Source organism: Callospermophilus lateralis, chromosome 5, assembly GCF_048772815.1.
Source record: "Callospermophilus lateralis isolate mCalLat2 chromosome 5, mCalLat2.hap1, whole genome shotgun sequence".
Classification (NCBI taxonomy): domain Eukaryota; kingdom Metazoa; phylum Chordata; class Mammalia; order Rodentia; family Sciuridae; genus Callospermophilus; species Callospermophilus lateralis.
The window spans coordinates 109,999,120-110,018,730 of NC_135309.1; the positions used below are offsets into that span (position 1 = coordinate 109,999,120).

General features: G+C 33.7%; 1 protein-coding gene across 3 annotated transcripts in view; it reads left to right on the forward strand.

The window, feature by feature from the left end:
• The window catches only part of Polk (DNA polymerase kappa), a 61,088-nt gene that overhangs the window by 3,885 nt on the left and 37,592 nt on the right, over nucleotides 1-19,611 (forward strand). For 2 of the 3 annotated variants that reach the window (XM_077109393.1, XM_077109394.1), the window contains exons 2-3: nucleotides 13,791-13,959; nucleotides 16,889-17,008. In XM_077109393.1, coding sequence (XP_076965508.1) covers nucleotides 13,825-13,959; nucleotides 16,889-17,008 — 255 coding nt within the window. In that variant the 5' untranslated portion in view covers nucleotides 13,791-13,824. The remainder of the gene's footprint in view (nucleotides 1-13,790; nucleotides 13,960-16,888; nucleotides 17,009-19,611) is intronic. The other variant, XM_077109395.1, reaches the window with a different exon arrangement.

The window sequence follows — 19,611 nt, forward strand, 5'->3', positions numbered from 1 at the left end:
TGTCCTTTTTCCTTATCTCACTATTATATTTTTATCTTCAACTAAGGGCAATTGATTATGATTTGGAATGGTTAATAGTAACATTAAGCCAGGTTATCCCTTTTATTGAGATGAATATTTAAGTAGGTACTGCCAGTGTTTACCTTGCTTACTTTTTCTTTTTATTTGGGATCATCCATATTCCTTTTAAATTAATGGATTCTTTTATTAATATGAATTATTTCTCTGTTATGCTGTACTTCCTTGCCTTATTCTATTACTTTGTTCCTAAAGGTGATTTTAGGTATCTGTCTTAGACTACTTTATGTGTTAATTTTTATTACTTAACTCAACAAGGACAGCGTTATTTTGGGAGTGGGAGGGAAGAGGTGGATGAGATATTCATTGATAACTTAATACACTGGCTATAGTAACTTAGGGATATGTCATATCCATAAAAAGTTCTAACATTCAAGTATATTAGACAGTGATTTTAGAAGTGGAATTTCAAAGGACATGTGGATTACCCTTTTATCCTTTTTCACAAAAGAGAGCCATGCCAGGCATATTTCAAACAAATATTCTTTCTTATGGTTGAATAAAATTGAAAGTGTTTTTTATTATATATGTTCGGTTTTCTAGAATAAAATATCTTGGGGGAAGTTGAGTATTTCATAAATTTGTTTCTTTTTTTTTAACTTTATTTTTATGTGGTACTAAGAATCAAACCAGGTGCTTCACATGTGCTAGGCAAGTACTATTCCACTGAGCCACAACCCCAGCCCAATAGTTTATAGATTTCATTAGAACTATAAAAATTCCTTCAATCTGAAAAGTATACGTTGTACATTAATAATACTTGAACAACCGTATTAGTGTTACTCTTAGCACATACACATTTCTTTCTTTTATTTATTTTTGGTCACACTTTTGATTCTTTATATTTGAACTTCTTTTCCTGTGTGGAGAAATTCCTTTGTTGATCAGTATTTTAAAGTTATGCCATATAAAGCAGTATGATATTTTTAACTAGAATCCACATGATACTTATTTTGTAAGGATGTTTTGCTTTTTGTCCCTAGTTCATTCATTGTTTCACTTTTATTATAATTTCAAATCCTCTTATTCTTAGACAAGCTTAAAAACATTTTAAAAATATTTTTTTTAGTGGTAGGTGGGTGTATTTTATTTGTTTATTTTTATATGGTGCCGGAATTGATCCAGTGCCTCATATATGCTAGGCAAGCGCAGTGCCTCATATATGCTAGGCAAGCGCTCTACCACTGAGCCACAACCACCCCTTAAAAAGATTTTTGTGGAACATAAATGTTACTATGGTGATACAGTTTATAAAAAAACAGTTTTGTTTTTATCCCTACTTAAGATGTTTATTAAGATGCTATTTGATATTCCTGACAAGTGTTGTAAAAATTAAATGCATATGTAATCCCAGTGGCTCAGGAGGCTGAGACAGGAGAATTATGAGTTCAGAGCCAGCAAAAGCAAGGCTCTAAACAACTCAGTGAGACCTGTCTATAAGTAAAATACAAAATAAGGCTTGGGATGTGGCTCAGTGGTTGAGTGCCCCTGAGTTCAATTGCTGGTACCCCCTCTCCCAAAATGAAATATATACAATGTTTTCCATGGATTCAATACTTTAAAACATTTTACTCTCTCAGAATCCCGCAGTAAGTGTACAAAAGTACTGATATGTATTCAACAGATGAGTATTAAAGATCAAATTTAAAATTTAGAATTTGCCTATCACATGGTAGGGTTTTAGTAAATCTTTATTGATGAGTACAATAAGTTGATTGATGATTGAAAGGAACCTTTGGGAATTGCAATTAACAAGAACTAGGGGACTAGGGTTGTGGCTCAGTGACAGAGCGCTTGCCTAGCAAGTGTGAGGCCCTGAATTCGATTCTCAGCACCACATAAAAATAAATAATTAAATAAAGGTATAGGGCTGGGGTTATGGCTCAGAAGTATAGCACTTGCCTGGCACATGTGAGGCACTGGGTTCAATCCTCAGCACCACATAGAAATAAATAAATAAAAGTATTAAAAAAAAAAAAAAGAACTAGGGAAAAAATTTACTAGTACAATTACAATTAACCTAAGACCAAAGAACCAAATTTTATCATAGTTTTCTGTAAGGAGAATGTATTATTTGTTAGGAGGATCCAATGTCAGACATTTTAGGATCATTTAATTTATTATTCACTCAGCAAAAATATTGCTATCAATGAATATTTTTCATATAAGGAAATTAAAGTTTAAAGAAGTTAAGATTAAGTTTTCAAAGGTCACATCTAGTGAATACTCTTGTCTCAGACTTTGGCCCTTAGAAACTTGTAATGTGTACTGTATTACATCTGTGGGATGGGGATGTAGCAGTTTTAAAACTTCTATACAATTAATATTAGATTTAAGAAAAAAGACAAAAAGCTATTATCCTCAATTACTTAAAATGATTAAACATTTCAGCATCTGTCAAAGCCAAACTATATTCTAAGTATATTATATCAGTGTTTTTTTGTTGTTTTTGTTGTATTTTGTTTCTCTGACAGTTTTCTTAAAAGAAAATTTATTTACATACCTTTTTTTGCCACATAACCTTTTAAAGCTATAATAGCATATTATGTAGCTAGTTTATGTATTTTTCTTTGATTGCTAATGTGTACTAAAAACAAGTCTGTGTTCTGATTACCCATAAAGAATTTAAATGACCTCTGGTACCTAATGGAATTATCTTTTTATCTTTCGTTGATAAAGGAATTTTTATTTTTTATTTTTTGGTGCCAGGGATTGAACCCACAGGTGCTTAACCATTGAGCCACATCCTCAGCCCTTTAATTTTTATTTTGAGACAAAGTCTCACTGGATTCCGGATACTGTCCTCAAAATTGTAATCCTCCTACTCAGTCTCCCAAGTCATTAGAATTACAAGTGTATACCACCACACCTTGCTGTGTTGATTAAACACTTAGCATATCAAGAAAATGGTCATTAACATTATTTTTTTTATATTTTGAGCCATTTTAAGAATAATCAGAAGTAACAATATTGTGGTGAAAACAACTTTATTACAAATTATAATAAAAACTGAAATATAGGAAACCCGGATTTTTGTTAACTGTATTTTCCTGAAATGGATGATGTCCTTTGAATGTAACTAGCTGTCCATTGACTCTTATGTTTGAACCTGGAACTATCTATTCTATAAATAAAGATTCCAGATCTCATATGCATCTTTAATAGAGTTTAGCTTATTCTAGTTACTTATCTTGTGCTTCTGTCATCAAAATCCAACAACATTGAAAATCTTGACATCATGATCTTGTTAAGAAAACAACCATGTACCTCTGATCCTCTTTGTGAAACATTTCATTTGTATTATGAACACTAGTTAAAATTGTAAGTCTGATAAATTTCTCATTTCCACACTATCAGTTTCTTTCCTGTCCCCTTTATATACAAGTCTTCCTTAAGCACTTGTTCACTTATAAACCATATCAAAGGATGAAAATACTATCATACAACATCCTTTTAACCAAATGCAGTGTTCTGCATTCCTGTGCAAAACACATCATGATGAAGTCCTTCCTGTTGAATGACTAACTGGATGGGAATGCCGTATTTCCTCTTTGTCCTTAAAATCACTTGTTCACTCATTATTCTTGAGTTTCAGAAGTATCATCCCTGATTCATTTGAGAATTCATAGTTTGAGATTTTATTTGTATGGTCAGTTTTGTCATAATATAGAGACTATTTGTTCTTTGCATTCTAATTTGCCTAATAATTTTGAAAATGGTCAGTGTTTCTCTCTTTGACATTATAGATAGAATGAAAAATTTAGGACTCTGAAATGTGTCAATGAAAGCTACAAAACAGTGATGTCTATGCTTTCAAAACATGATACTGTGAGCAACACCACATAAAAACTGAAGGATGATATAATCATAACTTATTTTCCCTACTAAGTTATCTTTCTAGGTGATCACAGTATTCCATTTTTTACTTAATTTTGGGATAGCTGCTAAAAAATAATTGATGAGCAATGCTTAAATAATTCTAAGGATGATGAAGTAGGAAAATTCTCAAGATATAAAAAAAATTAAGATCCCTAATATATCATTGTATGTCTTCAATTTTTAAAGACATTGAACAGATCATTCAATAACCACAGAATGAAGGAATTTTATTGTTAAAAATGAACACTTTTCTGTTCTTTGGAAGACTTCTAAGAATAATACTTGAATTATTAATGCTTACAAATGAAGTTGCTCAAAGAAAAAACTCAAGCATTAAAATTTGGCCTTATATATTGTAGGATATATTGAGGGTTAATATAACCACATTCCTTCCTTTTTTCCTCACAACCAAACCTGAACTGGTCTTATTTCCTTTTCCTGTCCCACATTAAAGGGTTCACTATTGTAATTCATTCTAAAATAATAATAATTTGCTCCAATGAGGCATTTCTTATCTTAAAAATCAAAGCCCATCTTAATATCTTTGCTAAATCCACTGAAATTTTTTTTAAAAATAGAAAATAATATCACATATATTCCCCATTATGACATCTAAGTAGACCATTTCAGTTAGTTAGAAATACTTAAAATATTGAAAGAAGTTTTCAGGTTTCAGCATAAGAAAAGCTATTGTGTAGATCTTGCTGTAGCAAGCAGTTCACAGTAGAACCACATTGTCTAAATCACAATCTGAGAGAATTATCATGACTAAAGTGAGTCAAGGGGATCATGGCTAATGTAAAGTAATATTTACTTTAGCTGTCAGGCAGACATATGAAAAGATATGTGAAATGAAGAAATGCCTGTGTTAACTCTGGAGACAGGCATTTTTCCAACAAAAGAAGAGATTCCATCTAGGGATTATTGCTTGTTTTTGTGGAGTAAGCACCCAAACTATTTTGTGGTTAAGATTAAGTTATACAGGTATATAATTCAAACAGATTTCCTGGGAAATTTTGAAGCCTTAAAAAAACTTTTTTTCTCCTCTGTAGTAAGAGCAGTTACTTTGAAAAAAAGAAAAAAAAAATATGATGTACATAAGAATTGTAAGTGAGGTGAGCAAGACTGCCCTGCCACATGTCAGAAACAGAAAACCAGATATTATTAGGCAAATGAAGAGGGAGCAGGACTTGAGGAAAATATTCATTGGAAAATACAGGAAGCTGGTTAGCTCAGTTCTTTTGTTGTTGTTTTTTAGTTATAAATGAACACATACCTTTATTTCTTATGTGGTGCTGAGGATCGAACCCAAGCCCTCACACTATGCCAAGTACGTACTCAGCCACTGAGACACAACCCCAGCCCTAGCTCAGTTCTTTAAGGAAGAGATGAACAGCTCAAAAAACCAGGTTCAGGAACTGTATCAGTCCCAAGTACGTCCCTTAATGCTTTAGGGTTGAGTGAGTATGTTAATCCAGCTGAAACCAATCTGGGATTAAAATTTTTCAGGAGTACAGAGTTTATTTGGCTGTTATCCTTCCTTTGAATCTTGGAGAAGAGTCAGTGTTGTCAACAAACATCTGTCTAAAGGTGGAATAGCTATACTTTCTAGAGCAAAACAGTTATTTTGGTACTTTAGGAATAGGAAATGAAGAGTGTATAAATCTATTTTCTTTTACATTTTTAAACCTTTGGGGGCAGGTGCTGGGGTTTGAACCCAGGGTTCTCTACTGCTGGGTGGTAAAGTACATCCCCTGTCCTTTTTTTTTGGGGGGGGGGGCAGGGTTTGGCTAAATTGCTGAAGCTGGCCTCAAACTTGCAATCCTGCCTCAATCTCCCAGGTTGCTGGGATTACAGGCATGCACTACCACACCTGGCTCACTTCACTTAATTCTTGAATTCTTTTTATAAACTACCACAAAATCTTTTGGGAATAAAGTAGAGAAGTAGAATATCAGGTAGACAAGAAGGTAAGTAGATCGGTTGTCGAAGAATTCCATGTGTTTCCTTTATTCATCCTAGAGTTTACTGGGCAGAACCTGATAATAATTCTTTTGTCCATTGTTTTAAGGTGTCTTATTAGATACTTCCTAAGAATTTATGAGCATAGATATTTATCACAGCTTTTTTAAAAAAAATTTTTTTTTCATTGTAGATAGACACAATACCTTTGTTTAATTAATTATTTTTCTGTGGTGCTGAGGATTGAACCCAGGGCCTCACACATGCTAAGCAAGCCCTCAACCACTGAGCCACAACCCCAGCCCACAGCTTTTTTTTTTTAATAGGAAAATTTGGAAATAACCTGACTGATGTCCTTAGGGGGGATCTGTTAAGGAAGATTTTCCAACCATACACTGTAATACTATATAGTCATTTAAAATGATGTTATAATGTTGGAATTCTCAGAGATTTTGAAGCAAGAAGTTAAGGAACTTATTTTTTTGTTTCTAGGTTTTAGGCATATATGATATGATTTGGAAGAAAATAATAATGATTCTCAGAGCCTTTTTGTGAAAACCATTTGTTAAAATTCATCAACAGTGAGCAACTGTTGTTATTTTGTGCAAGTTGTTAGTGCAGGCTTTGCATAGTAACAATTTCAACATATATCTATGTTCATACAGTTATTTCTTAGAAATTTGGGAGAAGTTTTTCCAAAGAAAGGAAGATTACTATGAATTTTCCCTTTTCTGTAGTTTACCCATTCTTTTACCTTAGTGATAAAATACACATGAGGAAATTATATAAGAGCTGGACATTAGTAGAACAAAATTTAAGGGAAGGTGTTGAGGTTTTCCCTAAAATTTCACTGGAAACGGGTTATGTTGCTAAAGTGTTTTAATAAAATAGAGAACATAACCCTGCCATAGACTGTTAATACTTCAAGAAAATTTAGAACTGCAGAAGGGGAGAGCCAAGAGTAATTTGTTCAGACGTAACTAGATACATCTAGAATACAACAATGAAACAAAAGATGGAAAATATCCAGGTGGCTAAGAAATATTAAGGAGAGAGTAAATAAGAAAAAAAAAAAGAAAAGAAAATTTAGAACTCAACAGCAGTGGATCAAGAAACAATGTGGGGGCTGGGATTGTGGCTCAGCGGTAGAGCACTCGCTTAGCACCTGCGGGACCCGGGTTCGATTCTCAGCACCACATAAAAATAAAGGCATTGTGTTGTGTCCATCTTAAAAAAAATAAAATAAAATAAAAGATATTCTCTCTCTCTCTCTCTCTCTCTCTCTCTCTCTCTCTCTCTCTCTCAAAAAAAAAAAAAAAAAAAAAAGAGAAAGAAACAATGTGGCTCAGTGGTAAAGGGTTTGCTAGCATGTGTGAGCTCTGAGTTCAATCTCTAGCATTGCCAAAAAGTGAAAAAAGAAAGAAAGAAAGAAGCAATATCAAGGTTAGGATTCAGAGGAAACTTTGAAACAGTTGGCAAAGAAGTCATTGAAGGGGATCATCTTTCTGTGACAGGAAAATAATAGCTCATATAACTCTTTCTGATATTATTAGGTATTTGCCTTTCAATAATATAGAATATGGTATAGTGATAAATAGTATAATCATAGCTCAGTATTGTAACTCTACTGGCTTCTTTTGTAATTTTCTATTAAAATAATAAATTTCTAGGTTGTAGAATAGTGACCAAAAAGGTACAGAAGGAGAATGTACTAACTATTTTTTAAGATTTGTACATTTTGGGCTTGGGATGTGGCTCAAGAGGTAGTGCGCTCACCTGGCATGTGTGCGGCTTGGGTTCGATCCTCAGCACCACATACAAATAAACATGTTGTGTCAACCGAAAACAAAAAAATATTAAAATTCTCTCTCTCTCTCTCTCTTTAAAAAAAAAAAAAGAAGATTTGTACATTTTATCATATACCTCAACTAAAACAATTGATTTGTTCAGCATCACACTTATAAGGACAGGCATTTTTGCTGCCATGATCTAATAAGGAAAGACCTCTCAGCCAACCTTTTGTGTTACGAAGTATTAAACTTGTCGTCAAAATAGAAATTTATACCATCTTAGAGAATTTTGAGTTGATATTGTAGTGTGTTTTAGAATATTTTTCATTCTGTACTAAAGATAGTTTCAACTTATTGTTTTGTAAGAGTGAATTTTATGTACATAGGATTAAGTAGTGTTGATGTTTTGACTGTCCCATTCATTCTTCTTCATCAGAACCAGCTAAGTTAACAGAAAAAGGAAGAGGGGAAAAGACGGTGAAAAAGAATATATGTATGGTTCCTGTATGTGTAGGTCTTACTCTGAAGCTAAAAACGAAAGTTTTCATTTATACGTATATAAAATAATTGGAATGGAATATGGAAAAATAATAATCTGTGAAAGTCTTGGGTTACAATTAACAACTTTCAAGCTTTAAAAAAATAGTTTTATAGTAATGAAAATGAAAAGGACTTTTTAAAATGTCCATCATCAAAGATGTATTAACTTGAAAAATACTATTTTAATTTTAAAGCAATATTCTTAATTCATTGTATTTAAAACTAGACAGTAAAAATAACAATCTGAAGTTTTATGCTGGATGTTTACTTTGTTAAACAAAAGTACTAAATATTTGAGAGATTTAATTCCCAATTCCCTGCCTTGCTAGGGATGGTACCCAGAGTCCCAAGCCCCATTTGGGAGATTTAAAAATAATATTCATGGCAGGTGTAGTGGCACACACCATAATCCCAGCAACTTGGGAGACTGAGGCAGGAGTATCTTAAGTCCAGGGCAGTCTTACCAACTTAATGAGACTCCCAGCAATTTAGGGAGACCCTGTCTCAAAATTTAAAAAAAATATAAAAAATAGAAAGGGCTGGGGATATAGCTCAGTGGTAAAGTTGCCCCTGGATCAATCTGCAGTACTGCTGCTGCTGCTTCTTCTACTACTACTACTACTATTACTAATAATGATAATGATCATTTTTATATATATTAAAGTTTTCTGAATAAATTAATGGGGTTTGATTATTTACAGTAATTAGAAATGGGCAACAAGCTCCACATAGGAACTTTTTAAAAAAACATTATCATTTTCTGTATGTATTAATTTATTTGTTTGGTGCTGAGGATGAAACCAGTGCCTCATACATGCTAGGCAGGCACACTACCTCTGAGCTACAGCCCCACCCCTCCACATAGGAACTTACTCTGAAGTTCAGTTTTCGCTATTCATACTTCTCTTTCTCTCACTCTCTCAGTCCCTTATCTTTTTTTCCCTGTCTTATTACCTTAAGTGTATTTTGCATATTTTCTGGTAGGTTAATTCCAGGTGACTTTGCTCAATATGCTAAGTACTTGTGATATTGTTTACATAATTTTGTGTTTTTTTAATAGAGAGAATGCTAAAAATTCTTCCTTAGAATTCCTTCTATTCCTTTCCATACCAAAAACAGAGTTTTGCCTTATATTTTAAAGTGGTAACCTGAATAGTTGTTGGTAGAATCATACCAGGAAGAATTTTGAATATTTTTGGAGAAATATGTGCCTTTAAATCAATATACTAAACCACAGGAACACGAAGTTCTTTCCTTTGAGTTGTGCATTACTGTTTGTGCTTCTTAGTTGAAACAAAACAGGCTGTATTTGCCTATTTCCCTTTTCAAAAAGAAACCCCTCCCAACTTTGTTTATAAAGTCACAGTCACATCCATTCAAATAATTTGGGCTTTATATGTGACAGTAATCCTACTACAAATACTTGTTTGAAAGCAAAAACCAATAAAATTCACCTATCTAATATGTGACCTTTGTTTTTTCTTTTGGATGCTTACTTGGTTGCTTTTTATAGTTGCTTGTCTTTATTTTAAAGGGAGAAAAGTAAGAAAAGTAAAACTACTGATATTCATAGCTCTGGAAATTTGGCTTAACTTTAATAATAATAATTACAATAATAACTGTTGACTGAGATCTTGTCATGTACCAGACACTATACTAGGCACTTAACATTTATCTGTTGTCCTCATAAAGCCATTTGAAGTAAATCTTACTTCATAGGAAAATCATACTTAGTGATATCATGTGAATATCTCTGCTAGGAGCCCTTTTTTAAATTTATGGATTTCTAGATAACAAACTGACTGAAGAACTAATGGGAAAAATATAGATAATCAGGACTACTGAGAGACTATAGAAAAGTTGACAGGATTTGGGAAAGACCTATAAAAATGTGAAAGCATGCTCACCACAGACATAAATATTAGACCCCAAAGAAATTCATAGTGATTCAGATATACCAAAATTTATTGTGTTTTTATTATGGTATTAACTTTCTGTTACTCTAAGAAATACCTGAGATAATCAAACTGTAAAGAAAAAAAGTTAGCTGGGAGCCATAGTACACACCCATAATCCCAGTGAATTGGGAGGCTGAGGCAGGAGGATTGAAAGTTTGAGGCTAACCTCTGCCACTTAGCAAGACTTAGACTGTCTCAAAAAAATAAAACAAAAAGAACTAGGCTACATGCTCAGTGATGGAAGTATCCCCGAGTTCAATCCCTGCTTAAAGAGGGAGAGAAAAGGTTTATTTTGGCTCATTACTTTGGAGATTCCAGTCCATGATGGGTTGGCATGTTGCTTTGTGCCTGTGGCAAGGCAGAACGCGTATGGCAGGAGTGTATGGCCCAGCAAAACTGCTCACCACCTTTCTTTCTTTTTTTTTTTTTTTTAATGTTTATTTTTTAGTTTAGGGTAGACACAATGTCTTCTATTTTTTGTTGTTTCAGAGAATCGAATCCCATGCCTCATGTATGCTAGGCAAATACACTACCATTTGAGCCACATCCCCAGCCCTGCTAACCTTATTTCAAGCCAAGAAAGCAGAGAGGAAGAAGAGACTGGGATCCCACAATCCCCTTGTAGGGCACACCCCTCAATGACCTAAAGACCTCCCACTAGGCCCAACCTCTAAAACATCCCACCACTTCCCAAGTCTTTGGGGGACGTTCAAGATCCAAATTATAGCTATTACCTTGGTCTTGATAGTTTCTTTGATTTAGAAATAATCAAAGTGATTAGGCTTCAGTTTAAAATAGAGAGGTCAGAGTAGCTCTCACCGAGAAAGTGACATTTAATCAAAGACCTGAAGAAGTGGTGGGAATTTAGTCAAGGGGCTATCTGACCCTCCAGGGGAAGAGAAACAGTTTACAAAAGGGCCTTGAGTTGAGGCTGGAATGTACCTTGACTGAAGAACAGTGAGTACGCAGAAGAGTATTAGAAAAATACAAGGTAAACAAGTAGGAAGGATTCAAACTCTTTAAGGCCTTGAAGTTCATTTTAAGGACTTGTGTTTTATTTTGAAGTGAAATGGGGTAGCATTATACAGTTTTCAGCATAAGAGTGATCTAATTTGTGATTTAAAAGAATCATTTGGACTACAGTGTTAATAATTAATAAGAATAGCATGGGTAGAAGCAGAGAGACTAGGAGACTGTTGAAATTTATCTAGGCAGGAGATGGTGGATCAGACTAAAGGAAAGCAGTGAAGATGGTTGGAAGTAGTTAAACTCAGGATGTATTTTGAAGGAGCCCACAGGATTTCCTGACAGTTTGATTGTGAGTGTTTGAGAAAGAAAATCAAGAATGATTCTAAGGCATGAGCAATTGAAAGGGATTCAAATTGTCCTCAACTGAAATTAGGAAGTAAGTGGAGCTGGTTTGAGGGAATGGAGGGAAATGAGAAAATCAGTTTGGGACATATTAAATTTGAGATGTTATGAATTTGGACTGGTATTGCAAACTTGGAAGTCATAGACATATAAATGACAGTAAATGTATACCTATGAAATTGTACTTCAGTTGGGATTCAGTAGTCTTCAATAGGGGAAAGTAGTATAAAACTAACTTTATCTCACAATTTTTCCTGGTGCCAGCATTTCTGATAGCCCACTTCTAACCCAATTAAGAACCCAAACCAATTCTTAAGAGTTTAGCTAGGTAATTAATATAAATATATAATTAGTAATGTACGTGTTTCTTTTCAATAGTGTTTATTTTCTTTTCATATATATTCATCATTTAAAGGGCAAGGTGGCTTAGAGGTGGAGTTCTGTGTTTAGTTTTTGGACTCACTTTTTAGTAGTTTGGGTGTGGTGAAATTTTAACTGAATTATATTTGCCTGCTTTACTAGAAAATGCCAAGTAATTGAATTACTGAAGACTAAGACAAAATACAAGGGTCATATTAAATTGTTTCTGACAGTTTAAGGAAAAACAATGAAAACGGAAAACCAGCCTGGGCATTCAGAAGCAACATCTACACCACTGGTTCCTATATTTTGGGGCATATTGAAATCACCTGACATCTCCAAAAATACTGCTATTTATCTGGCTCTTTCTCAGAGTTTCTGATATATTTAATATATGATGAAACCTGAGTGGGCATCAAGATTTTTAAGTTCCAGAGGTAATCTAATATACAACGAAGTTTGGAAACTACTATGGCGTCCATGTTTTTTCCTAATGGAACTGCCATTAATAGTCACAGTATTCAAAGTCCCTACTAAAATTATTTTTATTCTTTGTTGTTGCCCAAAATGGAAGCCACATTGTTGTTGTTGTTGTTGTTGTTGTTGTTGAAGAGTCCTCAAGAGCTAGACCTGGTGGTACATACCGGTAATCCCAGCAACTTGGGAGGCTGAGATATGAGAATCTCAAGTTTGAGACCAACCCCAGCAACTTAGTGAGACCCTGTTTCAAATTAAAAAATAAAAAGGGCTGGGGATGTGGTTCAATGGTAGAGTGCTTGCCTAGCATGCATGAGGCCCTGGGTTCAATTCCCAGCACCACATGCACCAAAAAAAAAAAAGAAAGAAAGAAAGAAAAGTGACTCTTACAAAAATGAGAACTTGATATCAAGATGAGTTTGCATAAACAGACCTTACTAAAGTAGCACGTATTTTCCATTAAGGGGCCGGGGAAGGTCCTCAAAGCAGATTGGAGTAAATGAGCTCTTGCTAAATCATGCAAATAAGTTACTATCATTGCTGTAGATCTGTTCACCTGGCCTTTTATTTTTTTCCACATTTTTTAGTTTCATCTGGCCATTTGTGTCTAGCATAAATGAACCCCAAATTGAAGGCAGCTGTGATATCATGGTAACTGTATTGGAGTTAGAATAATAAGACTTAGATGCAAATTGAAATTCTTCCACTTACAGGCAGAGTTATGATGGGCAATTCGTTTAACTTTGCTGAAATTTTAATTTGTTTTCTTGATAATTTTTTTTCTGTTACAGAATTTATAACAGTTGTTATAAAGAGTTTTTAAGGCTCATAAAATGTGAAGATAAACAATAAGATCCACGTGTAGATATTAAAGTATTTATTTGAAAGGCTATTTCTATTTTTTTCTTTTGGTTTGCAATGGAGTCTCTCTGTTGCTCATCCTGATCTCAAACTCCTGGGCTCAAGTGATCCTCCTGCCTCATCTTCCTGAGTAGCTGAGACTATATATCTATATCTATATCTATCTCTCTCTCTCTATATATATATATATAATATACCACCATATCTGGCCTTCAAAAGGATTTTTCTTAATCTTAGAAGTGACATAACATTGTACAATGTAAAAGTTTCCTGGAAATGAATAGTTTTTTTCTGTAGTTTTCCCCACGGTCTTTATGGTGCTCTGGCCAAGTGCAATGGTTTGTAGTCCAAGAGTACAGTAATCTTGGAATAGTAATTATAAAAATCTGAATGGTAATTTTTCAGGAGTTAAGAATCCTTAACTATCTTTTTTTTAAGTTGTCTTATTGATTTCCTTATGTGTCCTAGTTATGGATGCTTTTAAAAGCAGTATTTATTTTGTATGCTTTTTCAGATAGTAAAAAAAGAAGACGTTTTACATTTACACCATGTATAGCACAAAGGAAAAGAATGATAATGACAAGGATGATCTTCTGCTTAGGATGGGACTTAATGATAATAAAGCAGGAATGGAAGGATTAGATAAAGAGAAAATTAACAAAATTATAATGGAGGCCACAAAGGTATGTTTTTGTTTCCTTCCATATCTGTAATTTAATTACTTTTAAACTTTCTGTTTCAAGGAAAATCGTTGTTTTGAATATTCTTTTTATTAAATATTTTAATATATATTATTAAGCAATGAAAGAGTAAGGAATAATCTCCCTTCAATTTTTTTCTTTTTTGGGGGCGGGGGGGTGGTACTAGGGATTGAACCTATGGACACTTTACCTCTGAGCTACATCCCCATTCCTTTTTATATTTTAGTTTGAGACAGGATCTCACTAAGTTGTTTAGGGCCTTGCTTAGTTGCTGAGGCTGGCCTCATACTTGAGTTCCTTTTTCCTCAGCTTCCCAAGTCACTGGGATTGCAGGCATGTGCCACTGCACCCCGGCATAATCTCCCTTTTAATTTTTTGCTCTTGCCATTCCACTTTCAGTGGTAAATGGCTATAATCCCAGCTTCTCAAGTTCAAGATCAACCTAGGCAATTTAGCAAGACTGTCTCAAAAGAAAAAAAAAAAAAAAAAAGGACTGGGGGGTTATAGTTCATTGGTAGAGTGCCCCAAGGTTTAATCCCCAGTACTGCCAAAAAAAAAAAAAAAAAAAAAAGCAAAATGATGTACAAGTTTTTTTTTTTTTTTCTTATTTTGTTTTGGTGTGTTTTTATTTTTGTTTTGAGGTCCTGGGAAATGAGCCCAAGACCTTGCTCATGCTAGGCAATAACTCTACCACTAACCTTTTGAGACAGAGTCTTACTAAGTTGCCCAAGTTGGTCTCAAACTTGAAATCTTCTTGCTTCAGCCTCTTTTTTTTTTTTAATTTTTAGTTATAGATAGACATAATACCTTTACTTTATTTATTTATCTTTAGGTGTTGCTGAGATCAAACCCAGTGCCTTACATGTGCTTGGCAAAGGCTCTACCGCTGAGCTACAAACCCAACTCTGCTTCTGCCTCTTGAATAGCCAGGATTACAAGCTTGTGGCCCTGCACCCAGCTGCTCTGCTCTTTTTTTTTTTTTTTTTTTAATTCTTTTTTTTTTATACTTATTTTTTTGGTGTAGATGGACACAACACAATGCCTTTATTATTTTTTATGTGGTGCTGAGGATCGAACTCGGGTCCTGCCCATGCTAGGCGAGCGCTCTACTGCTGAGCTACAATCCCAGCCCCTGCTCTTTTCTTTTTTAACCCCAACAGGAGAGTACTATAATTGGTTGGTTTTCTGTCTTTTGTTTTTGTGGTGCTGGGGATTGAACCCAGGTCCTCTAGCATGCTAGGCAATCACTTTACCCTTGAGCCACATTCCTAGCCCCCAAATAACTGCAAATATTTTGTTTTGTTTTCAGTTTTTATAATTGAAAGTCTTTCTAAGTAAAGATCTGTATTGTTGTTTATGCTCACATGTGTGGGTATAATTTATTAATTCAGTCAGAATCTTTACTGATGGACATATAAGTCATTTCTAGACTTTAATTTTTATAAATAATACACGCTGAATAACCTTATACTTCATAACCTTGTATGTGTACAAGTATACCTATAGGAGAGATTCCTAGAAGTAGAATTGCTGCACAAAAGTACAGATAGCATGAAAAAATATATGAATGTGTAATTTTTGTGAGTTATTAAATCATCAAACATTGATTGTATCAATTTTTACTTCTACCACTGATATGTGTATGTGTGTATTACTAATACCAGAATTGCACTAACAGATTATATTATCAAACTTCTGGATTTGCCAAGCTGAAGTAGTAGTATAATGTAGCTTATAGCTTTAACAAACAACCCAATAAAAATATGGGCACAAATATGAGTAGGTATTTCAGTAGAGAAAATTTGCATATGGTTCATAAATACATGAAAAGATGCTCAATATCATTAAGGAAATACAAATTTTAAAACTTCAATGAGATACTATTCACACTGCTATCCAGAAAGCTATAATAAGTAAGACAGATGATCACAAATGTTGACAAGGATGTAGAGAAATTGGAACTCTCATATGTTGTTGGTGGAATTGTATAATGTTTCAGTCACTTTTGGAAAATAATCTGTCAGTTCCTCAAAAGGTTAAGTATGACCCAGAAATTCAACTCCTAGGTACATAGCCAAGAAGAATGGCAATGTATGTCCACACAAAAACATATACCCTAATGTTCTTAACAGCATTTTCATAATAGTCAAAAAGTAGAAATAATCTAGTGTCTGTCAACCTGATAAGTGGATAGAGACTATGTTCAATGTTAGAATGGATATGTTGAGTAGTGGAATGATAAATAGCTTTAAGGTATATTTTTACATTTTTTATTATTTTCTTTATTTGTTCTAATTAGTTATACATGATAGTAGAATGTTTTTCTATTCATTGTACACAGATAGAGCACTACTTTTCATTTCTCTGGTTGTATATGATGTAGAGTCACACTATTCATGCAATCATACATGTGCCTAGGGTAATGATACCTGTCTCATTTCATCATCTTTCCTACCCTATTGACCCCTCTCTTCCCCACTCTCCTCTTTGCTTTATCCAAAGTTCCTTCATGGTTCCCATGCCTCCCACCCCTTATTGTGGATCATCATCCACTTGGTCATTTATGTTAAAATTTTGGTGGAGATAACTGATGACTCAGCTAACTAAGGTCTTGGATATGGCCTGTGGATTCTACCTAGGACAAAGTATTCTTTTCTGAATGCAGATCTGTACTCTGCACAATAATTCTATGATTTAGAATTTATTAATTCTATGATTAATGAATACATTTTATAGATAAGGAAACAAAGAATAAGTAATTTCTTACTAGCTGGTTCACCCATCTAGTAAGTGGTAGAGCTAAGTTTGAATTCAGTTCATTTGATTCCAGAGTCTGTACTCTTAGCCAACAAGGTATACTATAATAATGCTTTCCTTCAGACATATTTCTTATGATTTATTTTCTCCATAGGGATCCAAATATTATGGAAATGAACTCAAGAAGGAAAAACAAGTCAACCAACGAATTAAAAATATGATGCAACAGAAAGCTCAAATTACCAGCCAGCAACTAAGGAAAGCACAATTACAGGTATTAATTCAATTATTAAAGTGGAAGTTGGTGGAGTAGTAATTGGCCTTTAAAATACGTTGTTTTTGAGTCATAACTTCAAATAAGATGAAATCTAAGTTTTCATTATATTGTAAAGTATAGAAAGCTAAGTTTCATTATATTGTAAAACATACACATTCAGCAAGTGTACGTACTTTGCTAAGCATTGTCATACTCATTTACAGAGATTCTACATCTAGACTTTATTACCTCCATTATACTGAAGAATAAATGGAGTCTTAATTAAATAACTTACCAGCCTCATAGGATAGGTAGTTGCCAGAGCTAGGATTCAACCCAAAACTTGTGTTTTTTTTTTTCAATTATAGGCATGCTTTGCCACTAGAAAAGGCCACAGGATAAACTGGCATTTTTTCTGTAATGCGGATTTTGCAGAAAAGGATTTGGAGGAACATATTAACTAATTAAATTAAAAGGCAACTTAAGCAGGCTCACAGCTATAATCCCACTGACTCAGGAAGCTGAGGTGGAGGAACTGCAAGTTCTGGGCCAGTATCAGCAACTTGATGAGGTTTTTTGTTTTGGATCATTCGTATTCTCTATCTTTGCACTCTAAAGTTGTTATTTTCACCATAGGTAGTAAAAAAAAGTAGAAAAGATTTGGGGATGTGGCTTGGTGATAGAGGGTCTCTAGGTTCATCCCTAGTACCACCACCAAAATAAGTAAAAAGTAAAGTAATTTAAGACATAACCATGTTATAGTAAAACACACACACACACACACATATATATATATATATATGTACATACACACACATATATACATATATATATACATATGACAAATGTACCTGAATTTTAAAAATAAAACACAAAGTTTCTAAAAACATGGAAACTTTAGATTTCTCCAGTATTTAGGGAGAATAAACAACTCAGAGTTCCCTGTGCTATTAAGAGTTATTTCATTAGATCTGGGCTCTGTGTCACACACGTGTAATTCTAGCAACTTGGAGGTTGAAGCAGGAGGATTGCAAAATCAAGGCCAGACTCAACAACTAAACAAGGCCCTAAGCAATTTAGTGAGCTCTTGTCTCAATAAAAAATAAAATGGACTGGGTATGTGGTTCAGTGGTAAAGTGCGTGCCCCAGTACCAAAAAAAAAAAAAAGAGTTATTTTATTAGAAAAGTTAGGAAGGAACCAAGGGACTGCAAGTTCTAGGCCAGTCTCAGCAACTTGGTGAGTTTTTTGTTTGTTTGTTTTAGAACAACCCTGTGGTGATCATTCTTATTTTCTATAGTAATTGTGGAATAGTAAGTAATAAGTGAAGGTTCAGGGCACCATGTGGTAGATTGACAATTCAAAGCAGTCACATTTCTGCTAATAAAGCTAAATTCATAGCTAGACAAGTTTACTCTCTTTTCAAAATCTGATTCAATGATAAAGCATTATACTATACATAATAATAAAATTATAATATTAATTAATATGCTATGAAATCTTTCTTGTGATAGAATTCAGGGATCATAAATTATGTTTTCTTTCCTAAACTATGTATCATTTTTGATATATGCTTTCCTAAAGCACAGGATAATTTTAAGTATTATACTCTGGTGACAAAAGATGATTTGTCTGTTAGATCATCATTTTTAATGGTTCTTAGCATTCCACTGTATGTAAGTAACATAATTTTATTTATTTTACCCTACTTTGGTTCCAGTTTTTTTGTTTTAGAACAACCCTGTAGTGATCATTCTTGTTATCTATCTTTGCACTCTAGTGTAGTTATGTTCACCATAGATGGTACTATTTTACATTTTCAATATTGTAAGTATTGTTTTCCTCACATACTTTTTTTAAGAGTAAAATTCTCCTTTATTAGGTTATTTTAGTTTTGATATCAAAGTTAGATAATGACAGTCCTCCCAAAAAATTCTAGATCAAACTTACACATAAGAGTATGTACAAATATACTAAATAAACATTAAAAATACTATCCAATGATGTATATAAAATGAGTACATCACAATTATGCTCTTTTTAAAAAATTTTTTTATTCTAATTTGTTATATATGACAGCAGAATTCAGTACAATTCATATTACATATATATAGCACAATTTTTCATATCTCTGCCTGTATAAATGTATATTCACATCATTTGTGTCTTCTTTATACACCTACTTAGGGTAGTGATGTCCATCTCATTCCACCATCTTTTTAATAACCCTTTTGTCCCCTCCCTCCCACTTTCTCCCTTTGCCCTATCTAGAGTTGGTCTAATCTTCCCATGCTCCCTCTCCCAATCTCACTATGAATTAGTCTCCTTATGTCAGAAAACATTCAGCATTTGGTGTTTTGGGATTGGCTAACTTCTCTTAGCATTGTATTCTCCAACTCCATCCATTTACCTGCAGATGCCATGATTTTATTCTCTTTTATTGCTAAGTAATATCCATTGTGTGTATATACCACATTTTCTTTATCCATTTATCTACTGAAGGGCATCTGGGTTGATTCCACAATTTAGCTATTGTGAATTGTGCTGCTATAAACATTTATATGGCTGTAGTATGCTGTTTTCTAAGTTCTTTGGGTATAAACCAATGAGTGGGATAGCTGGG